Raw genomic sequence first — 24147 nt, 5'->3', positions numbered from 1 at the left:
TAAAAATAAAAATAATAACGGTTCTAAAGGCATAAGGCCAGGGACGTAACCAAGAACCTAAGTGACAGAGTACTAAACGGGCAGATAAAGATGAATTCCCAAACAAGTGAACAAACAATGGCCGCCATGAAAGGCCAGACGGGAATAATAAAACAGACTATACTGGATATAAAACACAAGCCCGGTACAATAAAATACTGTCAAAACAAACTATGGTACTTAACATTGGAATGTGTGAAGATGGAGCTTCGGACATGACAAAATAAATCCACGATAGATAAAAAAAGACCGAGAGCACAACCAAAACCATTCAACACTTTGAATTCCAAATAGAAGGATGTTGTTCAGATGGCGCTCGCGTCGTGGCGTGGGTGGTGCGGCGATGGGGATGTGTCTAGGGCCTCTGTATCGGCCCATCCCTTTGGCGAAGGAATTAACTAAATGGAAGACAACCTGTGAATAGTGGATTTCACGCGCCTTTGCTTTATACACGACACCCAAAAGGTGCTCGCGCGAGGGTTGTAACCTCAGCATTCCATGCTTTTATCTTTCTCTGGTATAATTGGAAGGTTTTTATCAGAAAAGGTATACAAGAAGGACTTTTCGCCCGGCGCCACAGGTTCGACCCAGAAACATACTTATTCACACTTAGGTACATTTTTCTCACTTATTTACTGTTCGATTCTAGAGAGAAAGATATCATTGAAAAGGGGAATAAAAATTCCACAATTTTCTATACCAGAATTTTTATTTTCCTTTTTCTATTTTTTTTCATGAATATTTTATTTCTAGACGAATAACATTAAGAAAAAATTCATTAAAAAAAAGAAAAAGGAAAATAAAAAATCTGTCACACAGAATTATTTGATTTATAAAGAAGTCTTCATGGTATGATTTTCAAAACAATTGGTGTCATATTAGTTTAGAAAAATGTACCTAAATTTTTTTTGGAATCATGGTTTTTGCTAAAGTCAAAAAGTTTTTGATCAAATGACTTGAAATTTTTATATGATGAAGGTATCATACTGTATATGTCTAAAACATATACTGTATAGAAATTGTTTATTTTGAAAAATGAGAAAAAAATTCATGGCATGGCAGACAGTCCCCTTAAGAAGTAGCTGGTGACCAGAGACTTTGATCCCTATTAAATTGAAGAATACTCCAAAGTTGTGCAAATCACTTGAAGACATACATTGTCTCGAAAAGTCAATGCTTGGACTTCCAAAGGGTTGGGGCGTCACAGGTGGGCGAGAGCCAAGGAGATTTGAGTAGCCCTTAGCTCAATCCATCAGGAACAAAAGTTTCTGAAGTTATGCCAGTGGAGACGCGCTTGCGATATTATTATTATTATTATTATTATTATTATTATTATTATTATTATTATTATTATTATTAATATTACTTACTAGGCTAAAACCCTAATTGGAAAAGCAGGATACTATAAGCCCAGAGGCTCCAACAGGGAAAATGACCCAGTGAGGAGAGGAAACTTGAGGAAAAATAAAATATTTTAAGAGTAACATTAAAATAAATATCTCCTATATAAACTATAAAAACTTGAATAAAACAAGAGGAAGAGATATAGTGTTCCCGAGTGTACCCTCAAGCACAAGAGAACTCTAACCCATGACAGTGGAAGACCATGGTACAGAGGCTATGGCACTATCCAAGACTAGAGAACAATGGTTTGATTTTAGTGTGTCTTTCTCCTAGAAGAGCTGTTTACCATAGCTAAAGTCTCTTCTACCCTACCAAAAGGAAAGTGGCCACTGAACAATTACAGTGCAGTAGTTAACCCCTCGGATTTAGAAGAATTGTTTGCTAATCTCAATGTTGTCAGGTGTATGAGGACAGAGGAGAATCTGTAATAAATAGGCCAGACTATTCGGTGTGTGTGTAGCCAAAGGGAAAATGAGCCGTAACCAGAGAGAAGGATCCAGTGTAGTACTGTCTGGCCAGTCAAAAGACCTCATAACTCTCTAGCGGTAGTATCTTAATGGGTGGCTGGTGCCCAGGCCAACCTACTACCTTGAGCTTTGTTCACCGTCTCTTAGGGACTCGAGTCTTACCGGGACAGTCTGTCCATTGGGGAAGCTGCCTTAATGCCAGAGAAGCTTAAGGTAGTACTTGAAAAAGTCTGGAGGCAGTCATTCGAACGAGATAGTCCTTGAAGGAGAGAAGTGAAGAGCCCTCCCCCTAGGGCATGGAAGGGGATCCCGGGACAGGATGCTATCCACATCCAGGTTTGTGTATCTGAGAGCTACTTTGGGGGAAGAACTGACCTTGTTGATTCGTCCCTAAGTCAAAATTCTATCTGGTGAGAGAAGTTTGTTAAAATGACAAAGAGCAAGGTATCTCTTGCTTTGTTAGATTTAGACAAAAGACTGAATGTCTACACCCGAAACTCTGCTAACAAGGCCTCTACAAACAGAGATTGGAATATGGTTCGGAGTTGAGTGGCAGACGCGACAGGGCCCAGGACCAGTATCTTGTTTGTATTGATGAATAGGAGATCTCCTGAAGGTGTGATGCTACAGAACTTGTAATTCACCTACAAAGGTCCTTTGTCCTCCCAAGAACTGAATGCCTGTCCTTTATGGATGTGTCTTCGAAAACGTCCAAAGAGGAAGCTCGGTCCAGCAAGTTCAGTCTAACTGGAACCCATATTACCGAGACTCAATCTTGAATGAGAAGCTAGAAGCAAACTCTTCTCTACTCTAGTCTGGGCCCCCTGAATCTGGGAGATGAAAAGGGGATGACAAAGTAAAGAGACCACAGCTACTTTATTCAGCTTTGCAATCTCTTTCGTCTGAGATATTGATGCCCTCTTACCTGCGATGCCACAGGAGGACTGCCTCCCCCCTTTTTCACAGGTCATTAGCCTCCAAAGAGCTACAAAATTGTGAAAACCAAGGAGGTTCCCGAAGGTTAAGCACTTTTACATAGAAAAGCCTGTGAGAGGAAAAGGTGGTTATTTTGTGAGGCTCGGAAGCCTACCTCAAAAGGAGGAGAAGTTTGCTAACAGTGACTGGCAAAGGCTAGACAGAGATATATGGCATTGACAGGGGTTATCGCAAATCTCCCCTGGCTTCCGATAGCCTTCGTGTTCGACTTGCCATTGAGAATTTGCCGGAGCCGAGGCTCTGTTTAACTTGAACTGAGAAGGCAACGGTTTCCAAGATGTAATCTGGTGGGATTCAAAGGATCTGCCCATTGGTTATGAAGGTTGATTAATATTGATGAAGACCAGATCTGGCATTCCTGCATAGTCACTCATCCAAGTTCTGACCAGATCTAACATCATTTATACTCGCTGACAGGACAAAAAGCCACATATTCAAAATGGCATAGGCTTATCATGACCCTCTGCTAATGCCGTCTGCATAAAGTAATGGGATGAGAGAGTGGCCCTTGTTGATCACAGTGATGATTATCCTACTTAGGGTGTCAGCTCTTCTGGGTGGAGAGGAAAAGATCTTAGAAGAGACCAAATCATTGTTCATGTAACCAGCACAATTCCTCCCAGGGCTGATCTTTACTGTGTCGAGGGAGGAAGTTGAGATACCTTTCACACTACTCCTTGAAGAGGAGAGCGTGAACTAGGTGAAGATTAAAATAAATATCATACCTTGTTTCGAGTATTGTTCTCCTGTCTGGTCTTCAGCTGCTGATTCTCATCTTAATTTGTTGGACAGGAACTTACGGTCCATTAAATTTCTTATTCCTGATCTAGATATTAATGGCACTGTTGTTCAATTAGTTAGTTATGCATGTTGCATAGGATTTTTCATAATTCTGATCATCCTTTACCTTCAGATCTTCCCAGACAGTTCCCTTCTGTTCATAATACTAGGCATGCAGTTAATTCTAATAGTCAGGCCTTTTCCATCACGAGGCTCAATACTACACAGTATTCTAGAAGTTTTATTCCAGCTGTGACCAAGTTGTGGAATGATCTTCCTAATCGGGTAGTTGAATTTGTAGAGCTTCAAAAGTTCAAAGTTGCAGAAAATGTTTTTATGTTGAACAGGTTGACATAAGTCTTTTTATAGTTTATATATGACATATGTTTTGATGTTGTTACTGATTTTATATTATTTTGTTAATTTTTTCTCAAATCATTTACCATATTTCCCATGTCCTAAGATGCCCCTTTTTCCCGAAAAATACCCCGAAAAATCACCCTGCATCTTAACAGTAAGAAAAAATTGTGTAAGGATGTTTGACAACCATCAAACACCCAATTAATGACATACAACCACTCACACTCACCAGACATAAAATACAAACCTACAATTATCATTCATATGTAATAAATAAATTTAGTTTTATATTGCTCTGTGTTTAATGAAGTTCTGCAGCAAGCAAGTTATTTGTTTGTTTTGGTGATCAGCTGATGACTTGCCATCACCCTTCTACTAGCAATTATGCCAACTAATGGTCTCCTTGCAGACGATGCTGTGACATAATAGTTGCTTATGTAGTATTTATCTATTTTCCCATATTCTGTTAACATTTTGTAATAGAGCAATATTTTGATAACGATTTTGTTGCCTGAGTTCCAAAATAATAAAAACAGACAGTTGTTGAATACGATTTTGGTAAAAACACCTCACTGTTCGTTGAGTGATGTTACCAAGTTAGAAGAAAAGTAACTAGAACTAGAATCCTATACATTAGCAAAAGTATTCCACCTAGATCAAAGAAGTCTATAGAAATTCTATAGACTTCTTTGATCAATAATTAATTTTGTGTGAAAATGTATAAGGCTATATGAGGAATTTGGGAAATATTACTTGAATTTTACTTCTTTACCAAAAGTTGATTAAGAACATTTGGCAACACTGAGTTCATGTAAACAACACTTGAAACACCAAACACTAAACGGGTAATTGTGGTGGCAACTACGACAGGTTTAGAAGTTTCGCATATGAAAATGTAATAAAATTGCGATAATTGGCGTACAACTAATTTATATTAACCTAGTCCTTTCATGAAACAACCAAAATATGAAAATTTACTGTGCCAAACAAAAATTACACTGACTAGAAATTGCTGCTAGGATAGTTTGTAAATTCCTCAATTCCCCCCCCCACAATATGCTTTGCTAATTTAAGGGTGCATCTTACCATTTGTAGCATCTTACAACACGGGAAATACAATATTCATTTCCTTATTTCCTTTCCTCACTGGGCTATTTTTCCTTACTGGAGCCCTTGGGCCTATAACATCATGCTTTTCCAACTAGGGTTGTAGCTTAGCAAATAATAATAATAATAATAATAATAATAATAATAATAATAATAATAATAATAATAAGTGATGACGTCCTTTGAAGGAATCTGCATCGATGAGATTCTAAAAGGTCAAGGGAGCATCCCTGAGGAAGAGAGCGACTAGAGCACAGGTCTTTGTCTTGACCAGTAGTGCCTGCAACCATTCACTTGTGGGGGATAACTACATGAGGCAAAGGACTTGACCCTTGAGCTTCTCACTTCTATGCTTCCCCTAAAGAGAGGATATAGTGTAATGCTACTCCCACAAAACCAGGCAGAGGAACCTAGAGAGTTTCTAATAGAACTCTCCATGATTGGTCATCCTGTATTTTGGGATCTTTCTTCTTATTCCGGGTAGCAGGTAAATCAAGAGCAAGAGATGAAGCAACAGGGAGGGCACCATACTCATGCTGGAAAAAAATTAATATTTCTGAGAGAAAATCTCTACGAGTGTAACGAGAAAATTTGAAAACTTCCCTCAAAAACTAGAGGATTCAGATTTGGGAAATGAAAACTCCTTTGGATCAGCCGAAGGCTGAAGTGCTTCCGTTATACTTCTTCTAATCCGAGGAGGGCTCAACCAATGGTCCTGGGACCCTTGGAGGAGAAAAATTAAATTAAGGTGGAGAAGTTCCAAACCATTGGATGAGAATGTCCCAGGGAACTGTGTTCCTCACATTTTCTTCAGTGTTCACTCTCATAAACAGGAGGAAAGGAACAGGTAACAATCCTAGTTTCTGTGTATTTTGCGAGGAGTGTCTAGAAGAGGTGCACCCAAATAGGCATGTCTGAAGATGCGCCCTTACGCAAGAGGAGAAGCATTTCTAGAAGTATTGCATCTGGAGTCATGTCTAGAAAACTACTTGTTGCTGCTGGCGAGAGGCATCTAGTGAGACTTGATAGCAGTATGGAGGAGGGCAACTCACATCTCCCAGTTGCGCATCTGTTAGGAGAGACTAAAACTGCTGCAAGATAAACGGTCTGACGAAAGACTTCCCCATGAGACGCACCTGCTATCCTCCTACAGAGAGACAAGATGAGGCAAGAATAAAGAGCATCATATGTGCAAGCATCCAAAAGCACCACTCTAAAGAAAAGATCCTTTGCTGAAGAACAGGAACTGAAGGGTGCCTCCCTCGAGAAGGGCACCTGTGATAAACTCCATCTGAAGGTGACTGGTGACTAAACAGGACACTGAAGACATCTGAGGCAGCTGGAGACTAAACAGGACACTGCAGACATCTGAGGCAGCTGGAGAGGAATCCTCTCTTGTATCCCAAGGATAAACGATAACCTTTAACCATAAGGTTTGTAAATGGTTAAAGGAAATTCTCTGGAGACTAAACAGGACACTGAAGACATCTGAGGCAGCTGGAGAGGAATCCTCTCTTGTATCCCAAGGATAAACGATAACCTTTAACCATGAGGTTTGTAAATGGTTAAAGGAAATTCTCTGGAGACTAAACAGGACACTGAAGACATCTGAGGCAGCTGGAGAGGAATCCTCTCTTGTATCCCAAGGATAAACGATAACCTTTAACCATAAGGTTTGTAAATGGTTAAAGGAAATTCTCTGGAGACTAAACAGGACACTGAAGACATCTGAGGCAGCTGGAGAGGAATCCTCTCTTATATCCCAAGGATAAACGATAATAACCTTTAACCATAAGGTTTGTAAATGGTTAAAGGAAATCCTCTCTCACGACCAGCTTCCAGACACTGAAGAGAAATGGGAGAGGGAAGGAAAGGGAAAGAGGATGAGGTCTTAAGTGATCTCCAATAATACCCCTGAGAAGAAAAAATCCTGTCTTCTCCAGGACTGCTTCCCTTGAAGGATGACCAATAGCAATAGGGTTACGAGTCCCAGTCCCAGAGATTGCCACACATGTCATCAAAACATCCTTAACTGTTGTCAATTCCTCTGCAGGAAGATCACAAGAGGTGAAGTTCATTTCATGATGTAATTCACATACAGTAAACATAAACACAAGGGAAAAGAAAAAATAAAAATAAAAAATGGCAGATTCCAACCAGCTAGAACGTCTGTCTACACTGACGGCTAATTTCGAAGTGGGTTGTCAGTGAGCCACCAGGGGGCAGTTGCCTCCAAACTACAGGTATGTAAATACATGGCAGGTTGTTACACTTCATTAAAAGTTTTAACAGCTGTGTTCCAGCTTTCAATGTTCCTCTCTGCAGTAAAGGATGACGGTTTGTACTGAGTAGGAACAAACTGAAATAAGGCAGTCACAGGAGCTTGGACAGCATTTGAAATTCTCTTCTAAGTACTATAGATTCTTCAGGAACGATAGGATGTTAGTGAACTAAATCATGCTAGGGAAAAATTAGTGCAACCCAAATAAAAATCAAGTCGCCTGGATATTATCATTTTGTTGAATGGAAGCTTCAGTGCCTCGATAGGGAGAATAAAAAGGAAAACAAGTACCTCACAACTGAAAAGCCGGTGAATGAGGGCAACTGTTTCCCAGGTTGCCAGGTTAAGTAAAGGAAAATATATACCATAACTTTATTCTTAAGGCAATAAAAAACAAAATCTACATGAAAACATTTTCGTATCAGTAACTATCAACGTAACAGCGGTAATGAATGTACCAACTTGAAATCAAGAGATATAAAATGAGAGTGAACATTATATGTAGTCAGAATATTAATTCATAAAATTTGACTCAAAGAAAACCAAAACAAATAAAGAGAAATGTTTGAGACATGTCATGGGAGAATCTACCTGCCTGGGATGGTTTGTAACTGATTTGGATATATTCCATTACCTATATTCATGAAAATAACAAAGCAACTAAACTACCCAGTTCATAAAATAAAAAACAATGAAAATCTATACAGAAGAATGTATATGTAGATGAAGTATAATTATACATTTAAATGAATTGGGTGTAAATGAAAACTATATCCACATACCAATCAGTTGTATACTGTGAGGTTTCTTAGTAAAAGATGAAGATTTATTCAATGGCTGCATCTGTCTTTTATAGCATTGTCCACTGAAAAAGATATAATAAAATTACTGTACTATTTATCAGCAAAGCATAATGCATGTTAGCTTGTATGTACTGTATGCATGTAGAACAAGTTGTATATTCTTTTCAAGAATAAAGAGTTTCCTCTACTATGGCGAGGCTCAAAAAACTCAACAGTCACTGCTACATTCATACTTCAACATTGAATTGTGGATGAAAGCTATGTGCAGTAAAACTTCCTCTGCACCTACACCTATACTTACTGTTCTCTCATATTTTTCATCCCTCTATCCATAAAATTATTAAAAAGGAAATCCAAAGAGAAATAGCATATCCTTCACAGAGATCATTCTAACACCAAATGATTAAGACACTCTTCTCCAACCTCTCACATAGTCTCAAATTTTCGAAAAATAACTTATCAATCCTAATAATTTATTCATCTTTATGATACACCCACAACTCTCCACTAAAGTTTATTTTCGGTCAGTGTGACACAAACAACTTTTTACATATTTTTGCAGAATTCTTTGATAGCTCTTGCATAAACACTTGAGACACCCAGCCACTAAATTGTTTGAACAGAAACTGTTCTTCCTCTATTTATCCTTCTGATATCAGCCTTACTAACTCAATTTAAATCATAACATAGAACTTCTGTAGTATAGGTAAAGCCATGCAAATATACTGTAGATCCTAAATCCCATTTTAATTACCTTAGCACTTATAAAAAAAATGTATAATTTAAAAAATTTCTTAAATCCAGACATGACTAGTCAGCCCCTCAACTTCATTTTCCCAACCAAACTGCAGTATTTCACTTTAATCCCATTGAATTTCAATGTCTTTCAAATCACCAACATCTTGACCACTTTTACATATATCTTTTATCAATCTCCTGATTACCTTATTTACATCATCAATAGTACATGATTTACCTTCATCTCATATTTTTCACATCAAACAGACCTATTATGAAATCCAATTGCTCAATCAAAGCACAATATTAACTCATACTTACCAATATAGTTTAGACCTTTCAACGAGAGCATACGACTCGCCATCTCCAATAAATGCACAACATGAAGCACAGATAAAGCATTCTGGATGAAACTTATGGTCACCCGCAACCATAACTGGACCAGTGATTATCTATAATACACAAAAGAAAGTTAAATATAACAAATTTTGAAATAATTAATATTTTTCCTAACTATACAGACCTTGAGCTCTTTACAGTGGATATTATTTTGAAGGCTTTTTAGTAAGGTATAACTAACCACTGCCAGTTAGCTGGGGGTAGACCAACCAACTCGTCTCACACACACACACCGATGAAATTTTACTTTTTAATTGCAAACAGGGCTTTCTAAGGGGTTAGGTGATGGCAGGACAGGTATGTATAAAGAGATCAAGGTTTGTATAGTTAGGAAAAATTCAAATTTCCAATTTGTAGTTTGTTCTGACACAAATACAAACCCTTTTGCTCTTTACAATGGAGACACTCTTAGGTGGGTGGAACTCCTAAACCAACTGGCTGATTTCTGACCCAGGGTGTGATTCTGTGCTTTGCACAAACTAAATGGACCAACCCTGACCCATCACGAACTCTCAGAATGTATGAGAGGGTTAACGTCCTGGGCATTTGGTGTGATTGTGTTTGTACTAAGCAATTTGACTTGACCAGGAGAGGAATTATTTGGAGTTGAACACACTTAACCTAGCCATTGTCCGAGTCCCCCTCGCTGGGAGGAAGGGGACGGAACAAATACATACTGTATCATATTTTAGGCTACATAAGGGATATGTTTTTTACCTGCAGACAGAGGAAGTCAGCTAAGAGTTCAATGGGTGCTGTGACCCAAGAGGGGAATATGAAAGGAGAGAGACCAGTTATTCTATTGCTCATCCAAGACTAACCTTGGGGAACGTCTGTCCTCGACCAACTGCTACTTGTCCTGTAAAGGAGCTGAGGTATCATAAACATTTGTGCTACCACCACAGGACTTAGGTATCCAGGTTCCTGGGGTTACATCTTGCAGGTCATGGCTGTAAAGGTCATTTGACGCTTTCACACAACAGTTTGAAAAGTCTGTGTCACAGACCAGTTTTTTTTTTTAAATACTAGAGACATACTATGCCCCTAACATTATGAGTTCTGGATCTAAAAAATTTTGGAGGGGAGTCTGGGTTCAGGGACCAAATATCCTGTTGGATCCAAGATGATATTGTATTCTCGGTGACTCTCCTCTTGACCCTGCCCGTGTTAACGGAAACTTGTTCACGTCTGGGTGAGCTACAGGAGACCATATAAAGTGATGCCTCTACCATCTTATAGTACATAGTAATGAATGCTTTGAGTCAAAAGATAAGGTAGGGAGACATTTAATACATAAGGGCCAGGAACTTTGGATAGGTACAGCTGGAGTCCGAGGCTTAGCAACAGATTCAGGGATGAAGTCGAGTGTTAATAGGCCTCAATTCCCTGGTTGGTTTATGTTGCAGAAGAGACCATGTGCTTCACTGGAGCTCATAGCTGAGGACAAAGCAAGGATAGAACTGTCTTCAGAGTCTAGTCATGTTCTGAAGACTAACTAAGGGAAATAGGTACTCCTTTCCAAGAGCATTGTACAAGAACTATGGTCTGGGGAGGTGGTCTAATTTCTGATTTGATAACCATTAAGCTCGACACTCTGAAATAACCATTAAGCTCAACACTCTGAAATAACCATTAAGCTCGACACTCTGAAAGAGGAGCGACAGTTCCATCGAGGAAAAGTTGCCTCTTCAAAAAGGAAGAAGCAGCTCAAAGCCAAGCACATCCAGTCAGGGTCGAAATCAAGCAGGTCTCTTCTCCCCGAGGTACAGCAAGCTTCGCTGTCCCAGGAGGAGAAATATCGAGCGGCACGAGGCCTCTTTCCACGATCTCAACCTTAGTTGACAGACCACTTGCCCTGATAGGAGGTGTCAGAGGAGATACTAGGGTATCCAGCCATCCTTTCCATTATTGCTTGCGAAAAGCCTGTCGGAAGAGGGTCATGTTGAATACCCTCCAGGTGAGGGGTCATAGAGACATATTTGATCGTGTTATGAGTAGCTCTGGAAAAGAGAAAACTGTTCTCTCGATACCTCTGCAGGCAGGAATAGAGGATCTAGTTGCTACTGGGTGCTAAAATATGTACAATAATCCATCAACTTATCAGAACCGGACATCCTAAATATGTAAGAGAATTGCTATACAGGATACAGTATTGTGCAGCCAACAAATTGTGTTGACCAGAATAGTTATTGATGGCTTGTTGACACAAGAATAGCTAAAGATGGTTTCAAGTTATTGGAACCTAGATATATATCAACTGTACGCTCTAGAGCCTTTAAATATGCAGCCACGAGTCTAAACAATAAGTTCACACTAGATATCCGAAAGATAAGATATTAAGGCTTTCAAGATGATACTGAAAACTTTCTTGTTCTTTAAGTGCTTTGATAGTGTGGATTTGACAGTTGCTAGGACAATTTGTCATTGGTTAAATCGATGTCGGATAATTTGTCCCCCGGTATATTCAACGTTGGTTAATTCGTCTAAAGTGAATTTGTCGTTAGCCAATTTGTCCCAAAAACACGCAAATAACACTCATTATTATTATCATTATTATTATTATTATTATTATTATTTTTAGCTAAACTACAACCCTAGTTGGAAAACCAAGACTATAAGCCCAAGGGCTCCAACAAGGAAAAATAACCAATTGAGGAAAGGAAATAAGAAAATGAATAAACTATCTGAGAAATAATGAACAATTAAAATAAAATATTTTAAAAAACGTAATATCAAAAGAGATATTTCACATATAAAGTATAATAAGACTTATATCAGCCTGTTCAATATAAAAACATTCGCTGTAAGTTTGAACATTTGAAGTTCAATAGACTCAATTACCTGATTACAAAGATCATTCCACAACTTGGTCACAGCTGGAATAAAACTTCTAGAATACTGTGTAGTATTGAGCCTCAAGATGGAAAAGGCCTGACAATTAGAATTAACTGTATGCCCAGTATTACGAACAGGAGGGAATTGTTCAGGAAGATGTGAATGTAAAGGATGATCAGAATTATGAAAAATCTTATGCAACATGAATAAGGAACTAATTAAATGACGGTGCCAGAGATTAATATCTAGATCAGAAATAAGAAATTTGATAGACCACAAGTTCCTGTCCAACACATTAAGATGAAAATCAGCATCTGAAGACCATACAGGAGAACAATACTCAAAACAAGGCAGAATGAAAGAAATAAAACTCTTCTTTAGAATAGATTGATCACAGAAAATCTCAAAAGACTTTCTAAATAAGACAATTTTTTGTGCAATGGAAGAACACTCATACCTAATGTGTTTCTCAAAAGTAAATTTCCTGTCAAGAATCACAACAAAAATCTCAAAAGAGTCATACAGAGTTAAAGAAACATTATCAATGCTGAGATCTGGATGTTGAGGAGCCACTGTCTTTAACCTACTTACAATCATACTTTGATTTTTGTTAGGATTCAACTTCATGACCGATAATTTACACCATGCACTAATTTCAGCAACCCCAGATCTACATTCAGGAGATGGCATTGATGCAAAGAGTATAGTATCATCTGCATATGCAACAAGCTTGTTTTATAGGCCAAACACACTGTAGTATGAAAAGAAATAGGCCAAGAACACTACCCTGAGGAACACCAGATATCACATTCCTATATTCACTATGGTGCCCATCAACAACAACTCTTTGTGATCAATTGCTTAAAAATTCAATAATAAAACTAAGAAACGACCCACCAACTCCCAACTGTTAGAGTTTGAAAACAAGGGCCTCATGATTAACATGGTCAAAGGCAGCACTAAAATCATGGCCAATCATAAAAACTTCCTGACCACAATCAAGGGATTTCTGTACAGCATTGGAGATTGTAAGAAGGGCATCACATGCTACAAGGTCTTTACGAAAACAAAATTGTAAACTAGGGAACAGATGAATATCTTCGGCAAAAAACACGAGTGTTACAACACAATGTGGTCGCCGATGTGGTAACATCCAACTAGTGAATGCCAAACTGCGGTTTAAGTCCCGCTCAAACTCCTAAGTTTCTTTGCCAAAACTTTAGATAATAGGGGAGGTATGGAAATTGAGCAGTAATCAGTTGGACTTCAGCTACCATAAACAAATTTACATATTGGAGTAACATTACCAATTCTCCATCACTGACCTTTGATGTCAGGATGCCAGAAAACCTAAAATCAATCTCCAACAAGTGCTTATAGCTCCTCTTCTTGCTAACTTGCACAAAATAACAACTTTGGAGCTAATAAATCTGCAGTTTTCATAAAATACAAAGGGAAAAATACCATTTGGGTCTACACCTCAATAAGCATCCAGGTTCATCAAGAGAGCTTTAATTTCACGAGATCAAAAAGCTAAACTATTTAGTTTAGCTTGAGGAAAACAGGAATGAGGAAGATAAAAGTTTCTTATTACCCTCCTTACTGTCAAACACATCAGCAAAATGGTTGCCTTTTCCTTTGGACAGTGAGTGACAGAGCCATCTGGTTTAAGTAAAGGAGGAACTGTTGCATCTATACCAAAGAGTGCAGATTTAAGGGTAGTCCACCATTTATGTTCATGGGTTGTACCAGAAAGTTTCTTTTATGGATAAATTGTATTCTTTCCAGTTGAAGCATAACCTCTCTGAGCAAAAGTTCTAAGCCGAGTATAGTTATTCCATGTCAAATCTTATCTGTTACCTTCCAAAGGTGATAGGCCTCCTGCTTCACCAAATACGAATGTCTACAAACATCATTGAACCAGGGTTTGCCATTCACTTGGTACCTTACCACACGAGAAGGGAAACATCTATCAATTATGTTGAATAGATTCTCCTTCAAAGGGAAAACAGGATCAACACTACTATACAACTCTGACCAATTCAAGAGCTAAATGACCAATTTGGAAGTAATTTGTATTTTTCCTAATTATATAAACCTTTAGCTATTTATAGGGGTATTCGCTGAAAGGACGAGCCATTAAAATTTAGCAAGGATTAACTACCCATCCTCCCCGTTAGCAGGGAATAGGGAGGTAGCTAGCTACCTCTCTCACTCACACACCTGTGACTGTGCTTCACTTTGCTTGGAGATACGACTTTGGCGGGTAAGTTTGTATAAATAGCTAAAGGTTTGTATCGTTAGGAAAAATACAAATTATTTCCAAATTTGTTATTAGTTCCGTAAATGTAATACAAATCTCCGCTATTTATAGGGGTGACTCACCCATTAGGAGGGTGGATGTCCCTGCCAGTCTGGCTTTTGTCTTTAACCGGGATCTCCTTTTCTTGAGTAGGTTAGTACCACAAATAAGGAGACCCTAACAACTCGCTAAACCTTTCTACGCAAAGTCTGCGGCTTACATAAGCTGTGTGTCAAGTTATAAGCAGTGTGACTGGCAAGGTAAAAGTTATTTTGAGTCTTGTAAGAAATAACCAAGTTTGACCACAACTTTCCCAATACCACATTGCTAGGGTATGGGAACGTAACAGTATTGATACAACAATAGATACAAAAGGGAACTATTATTTTACCTGCTGTGGTTAAGGCCAGCTTGTGCAGAGAACCCAGGATGCTGTTTTCTCCAAGAGAGGGGAGGGTGAAGAAAAGAGCGAGTCATTCCTTTTCATTCACACAGACTAAAACCAGGTAACAGTGCCCTCAACCTTCTGCTACTTGCCCAATAAGGATTTTGAGGTACTAAACTAGCTGTTGTGCAGCCACCACAGGACAGATAGAGACTGTATTGAGTCTCCTGTGGGTCATGTCTTGCAGGTAATGGGCAGTGAAAGTCGTCTGGTACTTCCACACCTCCTGCTTGTAGAACCAGCTTCACAGAGTAATTCCTTTTGAAGGCTGGGGATGTGGTTATGCCCCTCACATTGTGAGCTCTGGGTCGATGTGTTGGTGGAGAATCTAGATTCAGAGGGTGGTCGATGACTCTTCAAATCCATGCAGAGATAGTGTCCTTCATGATCCTCCTCTTGCTTCTCCCGGTGCTGACGAAAAGCGAAGACACCCGGGAGCGGGCTACTGCCATTCTCTTGAAGTAGAGCCTCAAACTTCTAACTGGGCACAGTAACAGATGATCTGGATCATCAGTCACAGAGGAGAGACTCGTTATCCTGAAGGAGTCAAATCTAGGATCTGCCACTCTGCCTGGATTCTAAGTCTTGGCAACAAGTTCAGGGACGAAGCTGAACTTCACCTCTCCCCATCTCCTTGAATGGGCGATGTTGTATGAGAGACCATGAAGTTCGCTAACTCGTCTGGCCAAGGCCAATGTGAGTAGGAACACTGTCTTCCAAGTCAGGTGGCGATCTGTTGCCTGTCGTGATAGTTCGTAGGGAGGCCTCTTTAGAGACCGGAGAACTTGAACCCCGTTACAAGGAGGTGGTCTCACTTCTGACTGAGGACACGTAAGTTTGTAACTCCGTATGAGTAAGGAAAGTTGTAGCGACGAGATGCCCATTCCTTTCAGTTTGAAGGCGTCGCTTAAAGCTGAGCGACAGCCATTCACTGCCCAAACAAAGGCGCATTTCCTCCCGCAAATACATGAAGAATTCCGCTATTGCTGGAATAGTGGCATAGAGTAGAGCGATACCCCTTCTACGACACCAACCACAATAGACTTTCCCACTTTGCCTGGTAGACTGCTGCTGAGGACTTCCACAGGTATCCAGACATCCTCTTCGCAACCTGTTACGAAAATCCTCTCTGAGTGAGGAGATGCTGGACAGTCTCTAGATGTGAAGTTGTAGCGAAGCTACGGTTTTGTGGTGGATGTTGATGTGAGGTTGTCTGAGTACTGTAGATTGTGTGTTGTGGAGGGAGTGCTCTTGGGGGCTCTTCGGGAGCTGAAGAAGGTCGGGAAACCATTCCCCGTGATGCCATGGCAGAGCTAGAGAGTCATTGATATGTTGACCAATGTTCTGGCCTTATTGAGAACCCTTCTCGTCTGACAGAACGATGAAAGGCATAAACGTCTATGTTGCACCATTGTTGTTGGAAAGTATCTTACTAGAGAGCCTTGGGGTCTGGGACTGGGGAGCAGCACAGCGGAAGCCTGAAGTTTAGCGCCGTTGCAAACTGATCCACCATCGGAGAACCCCACAGAGTTAGGAATTTGTTGGCTACTAGATGATCAAAAGACCATTCAGTATCCGCTATCTGAGATGCTCTGCGCAAATTGCTGGCGAGCACATTCCTTTTGCCTGGAATGAAGCAGGCTGATAATGATATCAAGTGGACTTCAGCCCATCTCAGTATCTCTACTGCTAGATGGGATAGGGGCTGCAAAAAAAGTACCTCCTTGTTTGTTGATGTAAGCAACTACTGTGATGTTATCGCTCATCTCCAAAACTGAGTGGCCCACCAGGAATTGATGGAATTGTTGAAGGGCTAAAAAGATGGCCTTTATTTCTATGAGATTTATGTGAAGGTACTTTTCAGACTCTGACCAGAGGCCTGAGGTTGTGTGGTGCAGCACGTGGGGCCCAACCCTTCAGTCCGGGGGGAGGATGAGAAGATCTACACCCTTCAGCAGGTTCTCGTCTGCCCCCACCACTTGAGGTCCGTCTGTTCTTCTTGTCCCATGAGGATCAGAATGTCCGGGGAATCAAAGGCCTGATTCCAACTGGACTTCGTTCGCCACTGGAGAGATCGAATCCTGAAACAGACGTTGGGAACTAGACGGGCCAGAGATGATAAGTGACCTAGGAGCCATTACCACTACTGGGATGGGAGCTCTTCTTATCTGAAAAGGGGTCTTGCGCTATTTCTCAGCCTCGTTATCCTTACATCTGGTGGGAAGGCTTTATGGGGATTGGTGTCTAACATCATTCCTAGGTATACTAGTCTCTGAGTGGGAAGTAGGAAGGACTTCTCAAGGTTTACCATGATCCCCAGATCTTGGCATAGCCTCGGAAGCTTGTCTTGGTGCTGAAGAAGGATTGCCACCGAGTCTGCTAGGATCACCCAGTCGTCCAGATAACGGAGGAGACAGATGTCGATCCTGTGAGCCCAGAATGAAACTAGGACAACACTCTGGTGAAGCCTTATGGAGCTGTAGAAAGACCAAAGCACAGTTCCCTGAACTGGTATTTCATGTTGTCTAGGCTAAATCTCAGATACTTCCTTGAGGACCAATGGATCAGGATATAGAAGTATGCGTCTTTTACGTCCAGTGTGCATATGAAGTCCCGTGGTCTTAACACTTGTCTTAGAGTGTCTGCCGTCTGCATGCTGAACAAAGTCTGCTTGACAAACTTGTTTAGAGCCGAGAGGTGGATGACAGGTTTCCATCCTCCAGACACCTTTTTTTTTTTTTTTACAAGAAAGAGTCGACTGAAGAAGCCTGGGGAGTCATCAAGGACCTCCTGGAGAGCACTCTTCTCCAACATGGACTGGACTTCAACCTGAAGGGCCAGCCCCTTTTCTGATCCCATTACAAAAGAGTCTATTGTCACTGGATCCTTGATCAGGGGAGGGAGAGAGATGAGCAGGATGGGATACCCAGAACAAATCACGGAGACTGTCCAGGGATCGGCTTCAAGCTGCTTTCACCTGTCCAAGCAGCTTTGTATGCATCCCCCTACTGGTAGACGAGCAGGAGAATCACCTGTCCTAGCGTTTGCGCCCACGGCTGCTCTCTCTAGGATGCTTAACTCCTCAAAAGGACTTTTTGCCTTTCTTGTCTTTGGTCAGAAAGGATTTCTTTGACACCTCTTTCTTCGCTGCTGCTTTAGGCTAGTTGGGCTGCGGAGCTGGTGGTCTGTAGGGCCGGGATATTAGGGCCCTATGGAGGAGTGTGTCCTGGTGGGACTTTCTCCTCCTTTCTGCAGCATGTTCGATGTCCCTTGGTTCGAACAAAGAGGAACCCTACAGAGTGAAGTTCCTGAGCCTTGCGATCTCGGCATCAGGGACTTGGTGATGGAACCTCTCAGATACTGAGTCCTGGCATTTGAGAAGGGTGTTGGTCCACCAGTTCACCACTTGATAGGCTGGGAACTCGACAGTCCAGGTACCTGAGAGGAGGAAAGTTTCCATCAGCTTCCTGGTACATTCCTTGGAAAAATACTCCATCCGTACCAGAATTCCCAAGGATCATAACAACAGATCCGCCCAGGAAGTAGCCTTCATGGCATACTTCACGGCCTTTTCTCGGTTAAGGTTCTACGCCGCCGAGAACGTGACCTGACGGCCAGATAGTCTTATCTAGAGATCCCCCTTAGTCAGTTCCACCAAGGAATGATGAAGAGGAAGAGCTAGTCGAGGTTTGTCCAAGATCTCATAATACCTCCTCTGCTGGACACGAAGAGGTGGAAGGAGCTTGGCGGATCAGCCTGAGAGGCGATCTTCCGTCGGGCAGTCTTCAGCCTTTAAGACCAAGGCAGGGCTGCACCAAACTTGATAGGCTTTTGAGTGACAAAGATATGGTCTAAGACCATGTCTTTGCCCTCCTGAGGAGCCAACTCTGGGTCAGACAACCCCTCTGCAGGTCCGGGGGTCCTCGAAGAGAACTTAGGCAACGTCTTAAGAGTCCTTAGACTCCTTACGAGGAGGAACGTAGGTTTCCAGCATTGAAAACCTGGATGGTTTGGCTGTCCTGGAAAACTCTGAGGCAATGAAGCTCTTGTCACTCGGAAGGTCCTCCTCCAAGGATAGTAGGGGAGAGTTTGGAACAGACTCCTCCTCACGCGATACTCTTGGCAGCGGTGACGAAGAGCCAAGAGAACGGGGGGACAGAGAACCGGAGAGGTTCAATCTTGTCCTAGTCAACTTAACAGGTGTTAGCTTTATTCTTGATGACATTGAAACCTCAGGAACTCCTCTCTTCCTTTTCAGGGGGAGACAGCTAACGTCCCTCGCTGTGCATCTACTGGAACCGAAGGCTGTGGAGGGTTCTCAGGGGCTTCCGAGATATGAGCTGAAAGGGTAGATTAAAAAGCCTGTATCACTGCCCTGACAACGGCTCAGAATCAAAGCTGTTAGCTGATGCTGGTGCTGTCTGACAAATCCCCTAAAAGGAAGGAAGCTGAAGGTTCCCTTTGAGAAGTCCTGTCCTGCGCTGAAAATTTACTCTTAGGGTCTGTCTTGGGAACCGGTAACTTGGGGATCCTGAATTCCCCTAGATTGCTCCTCTCCTCCTTCCCCAGCGGTTGCGCTGATACGCGTTTGCGGGGAGGGGAATGAGGCAATGGTGACCTGTGAAGAGGAATTCTGGTTTTCCTCGGAGAGAGGACCGATGTTCTGGGGGACAACTACCTACCTTTCCGCTCCTATTCCTTTCCTCTGTGATCACCTACCTGTGTCTTAGAGGCCTGCTGCGACTTATTGAAAGTTGAAGGATAATGGGGGCTGATGTCTTTCGCCTTGAGGTCTGCCTGTTGAGCAACCTTAGGTTGTTGAAGCGTTGGGTGTTTACGTGTTGGCGAGCATCTAAGCATTGGCGAACGTTGCCGTGACGGAGACAGCTGAAGCAATGGAGAGCGTTTGAGTGGGAAAACAATGATGCGTCGGCAAATGCTGGCGAGCTGGTGAATGTCGACGCATAGGAGAGTGCTGATGCGTGGGCGACAGCTGGCACTTCAGAGAGCAATGGTGCAGCACCGAATGCTCATCTGCGTGCGAGCAGTGACATAGCGAATGCTGACACTTGAGCGAGTGCTAACCAGCTCTTACTAAAGGAAACTCCATAATAGGCACTTTACGCGATGATGGGTGGTGGTCTGTAGGAATGTGGGAGGGCGAACGCCGTTCTCACGCGGTGTTGCTTCGAGGAGTAAAGCATGGGAACCCGACACATTGATCAGCAATGGTCGGTAGGTGGACGATGGTCAGTAACCTTGGGATGAGCAGGCGAAGGCTAAGCAGGTGATTGACGCACAGGCGATTAACGAGTAGGCGATCTGCGAGGGGTAGGATGACGGGAACCAGGAGACTAAGCAGGAGGTCGGTGAGTAGGCGATCAGCGAGACGATGGTTGACGAGCAGCTGGTCGATGATCAGGAGACGGGATGTACCCTTTAGAATGGCTAACATCCTGCGAAGGAGATCGCGAGCGATCCTCCGGCGGAGAGTCATGAACCGAAGTTCGATGACAAGCAGCAGAGTTGGCAGGAGAAGATCCAGTGGCAGGCGAAGGTCAGGAACCAAGTGTAGACGGACAAGAAGGCTCCTCCGAGGAGGGCTGTGGCGACACGGCAGACGAGCTAAAGAAGAGTCTCTCTACCGACGGCAAAGGAACACCTCTAAAACAAAGAGGTGAATGGGGTTTGCGACCATGAAAGCATCCCAAGGGGGTCGATGGATCTACAAGCTGACCACCAGCAACAGTCCTCCAAAGAGGAGTCTCTATAAGTGAACTCCCTTGGGAGGGAGAAACACTCGCAGGAGACACATGCCCACGACTTTGCTCCTCCCCCAAAGGATGTTCACCAAGGGGGGAAGAGCAGTCTTCGGCTATGGCATTAAAAGCAGGAGAGTCAGCTGGCAGAGCAGCAGACCAGTCCTCTGACACCACAACATCAACGAGAGAGAGAGAGAGAGAGAGTGTATGCTGTGAGCGAAGTTGTTCTTTGAGCCGGAAAAATAGAAGTTCAAGATGCCTAGATACACAAGAACTAACATAGCAAACACTGCTACTGCAGGAGATGAAAATATAATGATGAAGAATATAGACAACAACAACAAACAAAGGATTTAGAAAATAGGTTAAATAACCTAGCAGTGTTAATGAAAAGATTCTTGGTTGAACGAAAAGAGCAACGGCTCGCAACCACAGCATATCCGACATACATAAACGAAGTTCAAACGCACACAGGTGAAAGTACACATGCACAGCCGAGTGAAGATAACATCGTAGTTCAAAAGTTGCCAGAACTCCAGGCAAGTGTTAGGCCTTTTGATGATCAATGGCCTAACAAAGGGTTTCAATTGATCAAAGCGTTTTTGAGAGACTTTGAAGTAGCCACATAAGGGTGGTCGGAAAGAGAAAAAGCTATTCAAGTAATTAGATTGCAGAAAGATGTTCCAACAATGGAGATGTGTTGGCCTCAAGACAAGTTTAAGAAGTTATAGTGAAATAATACGACATTTAATTGAGAAATATGCCTTGCCTGATGCCATAAAGGGGGACATAAAAGAAAATTACAAACCCCAAATTTGGGAAGGTGAATCCGTTCTTAGTACTGCAGCTGGCATTTTTCCCGATAGTGATTCGTTTGCTACCCGTAGTGCCTATCTCCCAGAAGGTGATAAAAAAGCAATTGCCCATACAGTAAACATATTTACAGATTGGTAAACCCATATTTATGTCGTTATTTGTTTTATGACAATCGCTCGTTAGCAGACGTAGTGAGTGCAATACAAAACATTTTAGACAGTTTGCCAGAAGAAAAAATGAAAGAATAATTGCCCCGATTCCGAGAAGGTGGCAGCCATGAGAGGCACTCACCAACCCCGAAAGCGGGAGAGGGGAGAACTCAGTCAGCAAGTGAGAAGAATCTTCAGATGCTGGCAGTGTGGGGGAGAGGGGCACCGATGAGTCGAGTGCCCCACCCAAGGATTCCCCTGCTGTTACACTTGTCAGGACTACGGTCATCTATCTCAAGAGTGCCCAGCAAAAAAAACACAGAGAGCAGGCAGGCTGTGACACACGCACCTCCCCCCCCCCCCCACCCACCCGCCCAACATCCGAGGAAAAGGAAACAGAAGTGAGAGGCGAGGGAGATCGATGCCCCCCGCAGGACATCAAAAGCAGCAGTGGGAGTGACGACGACGGACATGGTAGAGCAGGCACTGGGACCTCCATCGGTACCCCTGACACCCCCCCCCCCAACCCCCCGGCACTAGGGAGAGGACCAGGGGACTGCGGTGTTGCAGCAGAGGTCATTGGCACGTGCCCCATATATCCTAATGGCCGACTACGAATGTTAGCAGTTAGGATTGACCTACCAGATAAATCCATTTGAGCCCTGACCAACACAGGAGCCAGTGTTTCCCAGACTGAAAATAAGATTCTCCTCAAACCCACTACAGTCAGCGGCCTCCATCATCTTCGACACCCCAGGAGGAAATAAACTACACGAAAACCATACTACGATCGTCAACTTTAAGGTGGGATCTGTAAAGCTTGCACATGATTTTTTTGTCTTGCCCACCTTGGGCAATCCAGGAATTAAGGCAATTGTAGGAATTGATTTCATAACCAGTAATCAGATATGCATTTTTTGGGGAAAAGATACAATAACAGTAAAAGCAGAAGGGTACATCTTGCCGACAGAAAGACATGAGAGAGTAAGTGCTTGTGCAGGCGCAGAGAGAAATTTAAGTGAGGTAACAGCTGTACCAGAGAGAGGAGAAGTGCTGTCTCCCCAGACACTTACGAGCATATCAGTGACCCTGTGTCAGCCTTTTCCAGAAGGAAACAAGGTCATTGTTAAACCCCATGACAATTGGGCACACATAGCCTTAGAGGTCTTATCAGAAATAAAAGAGAACAGAGCTAATATAACGATAGTTAACCCTGGATAGGTACGGCCCTCGGACACCCCTTTAAGGGTATACTCGGACGCGAACGACCCCGACGCCAAAAAAAATTCTTGAAAAATCAGTTTTTGCAGTAACCTCCTTTTTTCTTTTGCCAAAAAAAACTTCAATGAATGCTTAAAACAACTGTAAAGATAAATACTACTCATCTGCAGAAAAACTATTTATTATAAATATTTTAAAAAATTAAGTAGAAAAAAAAAAGACCCGACATAAAAATTCATAAAAAAAAAGTTTATACATATATACACAAATCCTTTTAGGAATTGATTCTTGAATGTTTAGGACACATCTTGATGTATTTTGGATGAAGTCAGACCCATGGAGGTGAAGATCTGAAATGAGAAAAAAAGGGTAACTTTTTTTGGCCAAAAAAAATTGTCCAAATTTCATGAATTTTTTTGGGTACCCAAATGAAATAGGAAGTGGCTAATTTTTTTAGGGAATAAACATATGTTATCCTAAAATAGAAATATGTAAAAAAATCTTCATTATTTTGTAAATTACATTTATATCAGGGGCCATATCTAAAGGTAATTTTTTGAGTACTTGGAAATTTCGTAAAAAAATACATATATTTAATATATAATATGATATTTATGCAGGTAAAAATATACCAAAATATCACAAATTCTATGGGGAACAAGAATATATATAGATAGGGCAGCTTACGCTTCGGATATGTCCACAAAATGGCCGCCAACCACACTGACTCAGACTCCCTAATCTGCCACTTGAAATGTAGGAAGGGTATGTCAATTTCAAGGTGTTATTTACTAATCTAATTATTATTGGATATGCATAAAAATTGTATGGTGGGTTGCTGGATAATTGTCGATTATTTTACGACTATAAAATTAAAATTCTGACCCAAAAAATTTTTTTTGAAGGGAAATAAAATCGAAAAAAAAAATGTAAAACAATATTTTAGCTAAAAAAATTTGATGATATTCAATCAAAAAAAAAAGTAAACAAAATTTTCCGACAAATAAACATCTAGAGGAATCATTACTCTGTGATAGTTCCTTAGTACGTAGTAATTTTGAAAGAATTGGGAAAAAACGAAAAAATGGCAATCACCGGAAAATCGAACACATACCTATATATACGCCATATCTGGCTAAAAAAAAGATAGGCATGGGTAGCCAGATCATCTAGAAACACTTTCCAACACTATAAAAATATAAGTTTTGCGACACTACTTGCCAATTCCTTACGGTAACATGAC

The 24147-nt window shown here is 41.6% G+C and overlaps 1 protein-coding gene across 4 annotated transcripts in view; it reads right to left on the bottom strand.

Annotated features, from left to right (window-relative positions):
- Nucleotides 1–24147, bottom strand: part of LOC137657926 (LIM domain kinase 1-like) — a 431530-nt gene that overhangs the window by 237707 nt on the left and 169676 nt on the right. For all 4 annotated transcript variants that reach the window (XM_068392621.1, XM_068392622.1, XM_068392619.1 and 1 more), the window contains exons 4-5: nucleotides 9297–9427; nucleotides 8217–8299 (exon numbers count right to left, since the gene is read on the bottom strand). In XM_068392621.1, the coding sequence (XP_068248722.1) occupies nucleotides 8217–8299; nucleotides 9297–9427 (214 nt within the window). The remainder of the gene's footprint in view (nucleotides 1–8216; nucleotides 8300–9296; nucleotides 9428–24147) is intronic.

The sequence above is a fragment of the Palaemon carinicauda genome, chromosome 18 (assembly GCF_036898095.1).
Source record: "Palaemon carinicauda isolate YSFRI2023 chromosome 18, ASM3689809v2, whole genome shotgun sequence".
NCBI lineage: Eukaryota > Metazoa > Arthropoda > Malacostraca > Decapoda > Palaemonidae > Palaemon > Palaemon carinicauda.
The sequence above is the reverse complement of the archived record's forward strand: the minus strand, read 5'-3'. Positions and strand labels throughout refer to the sequence as shown.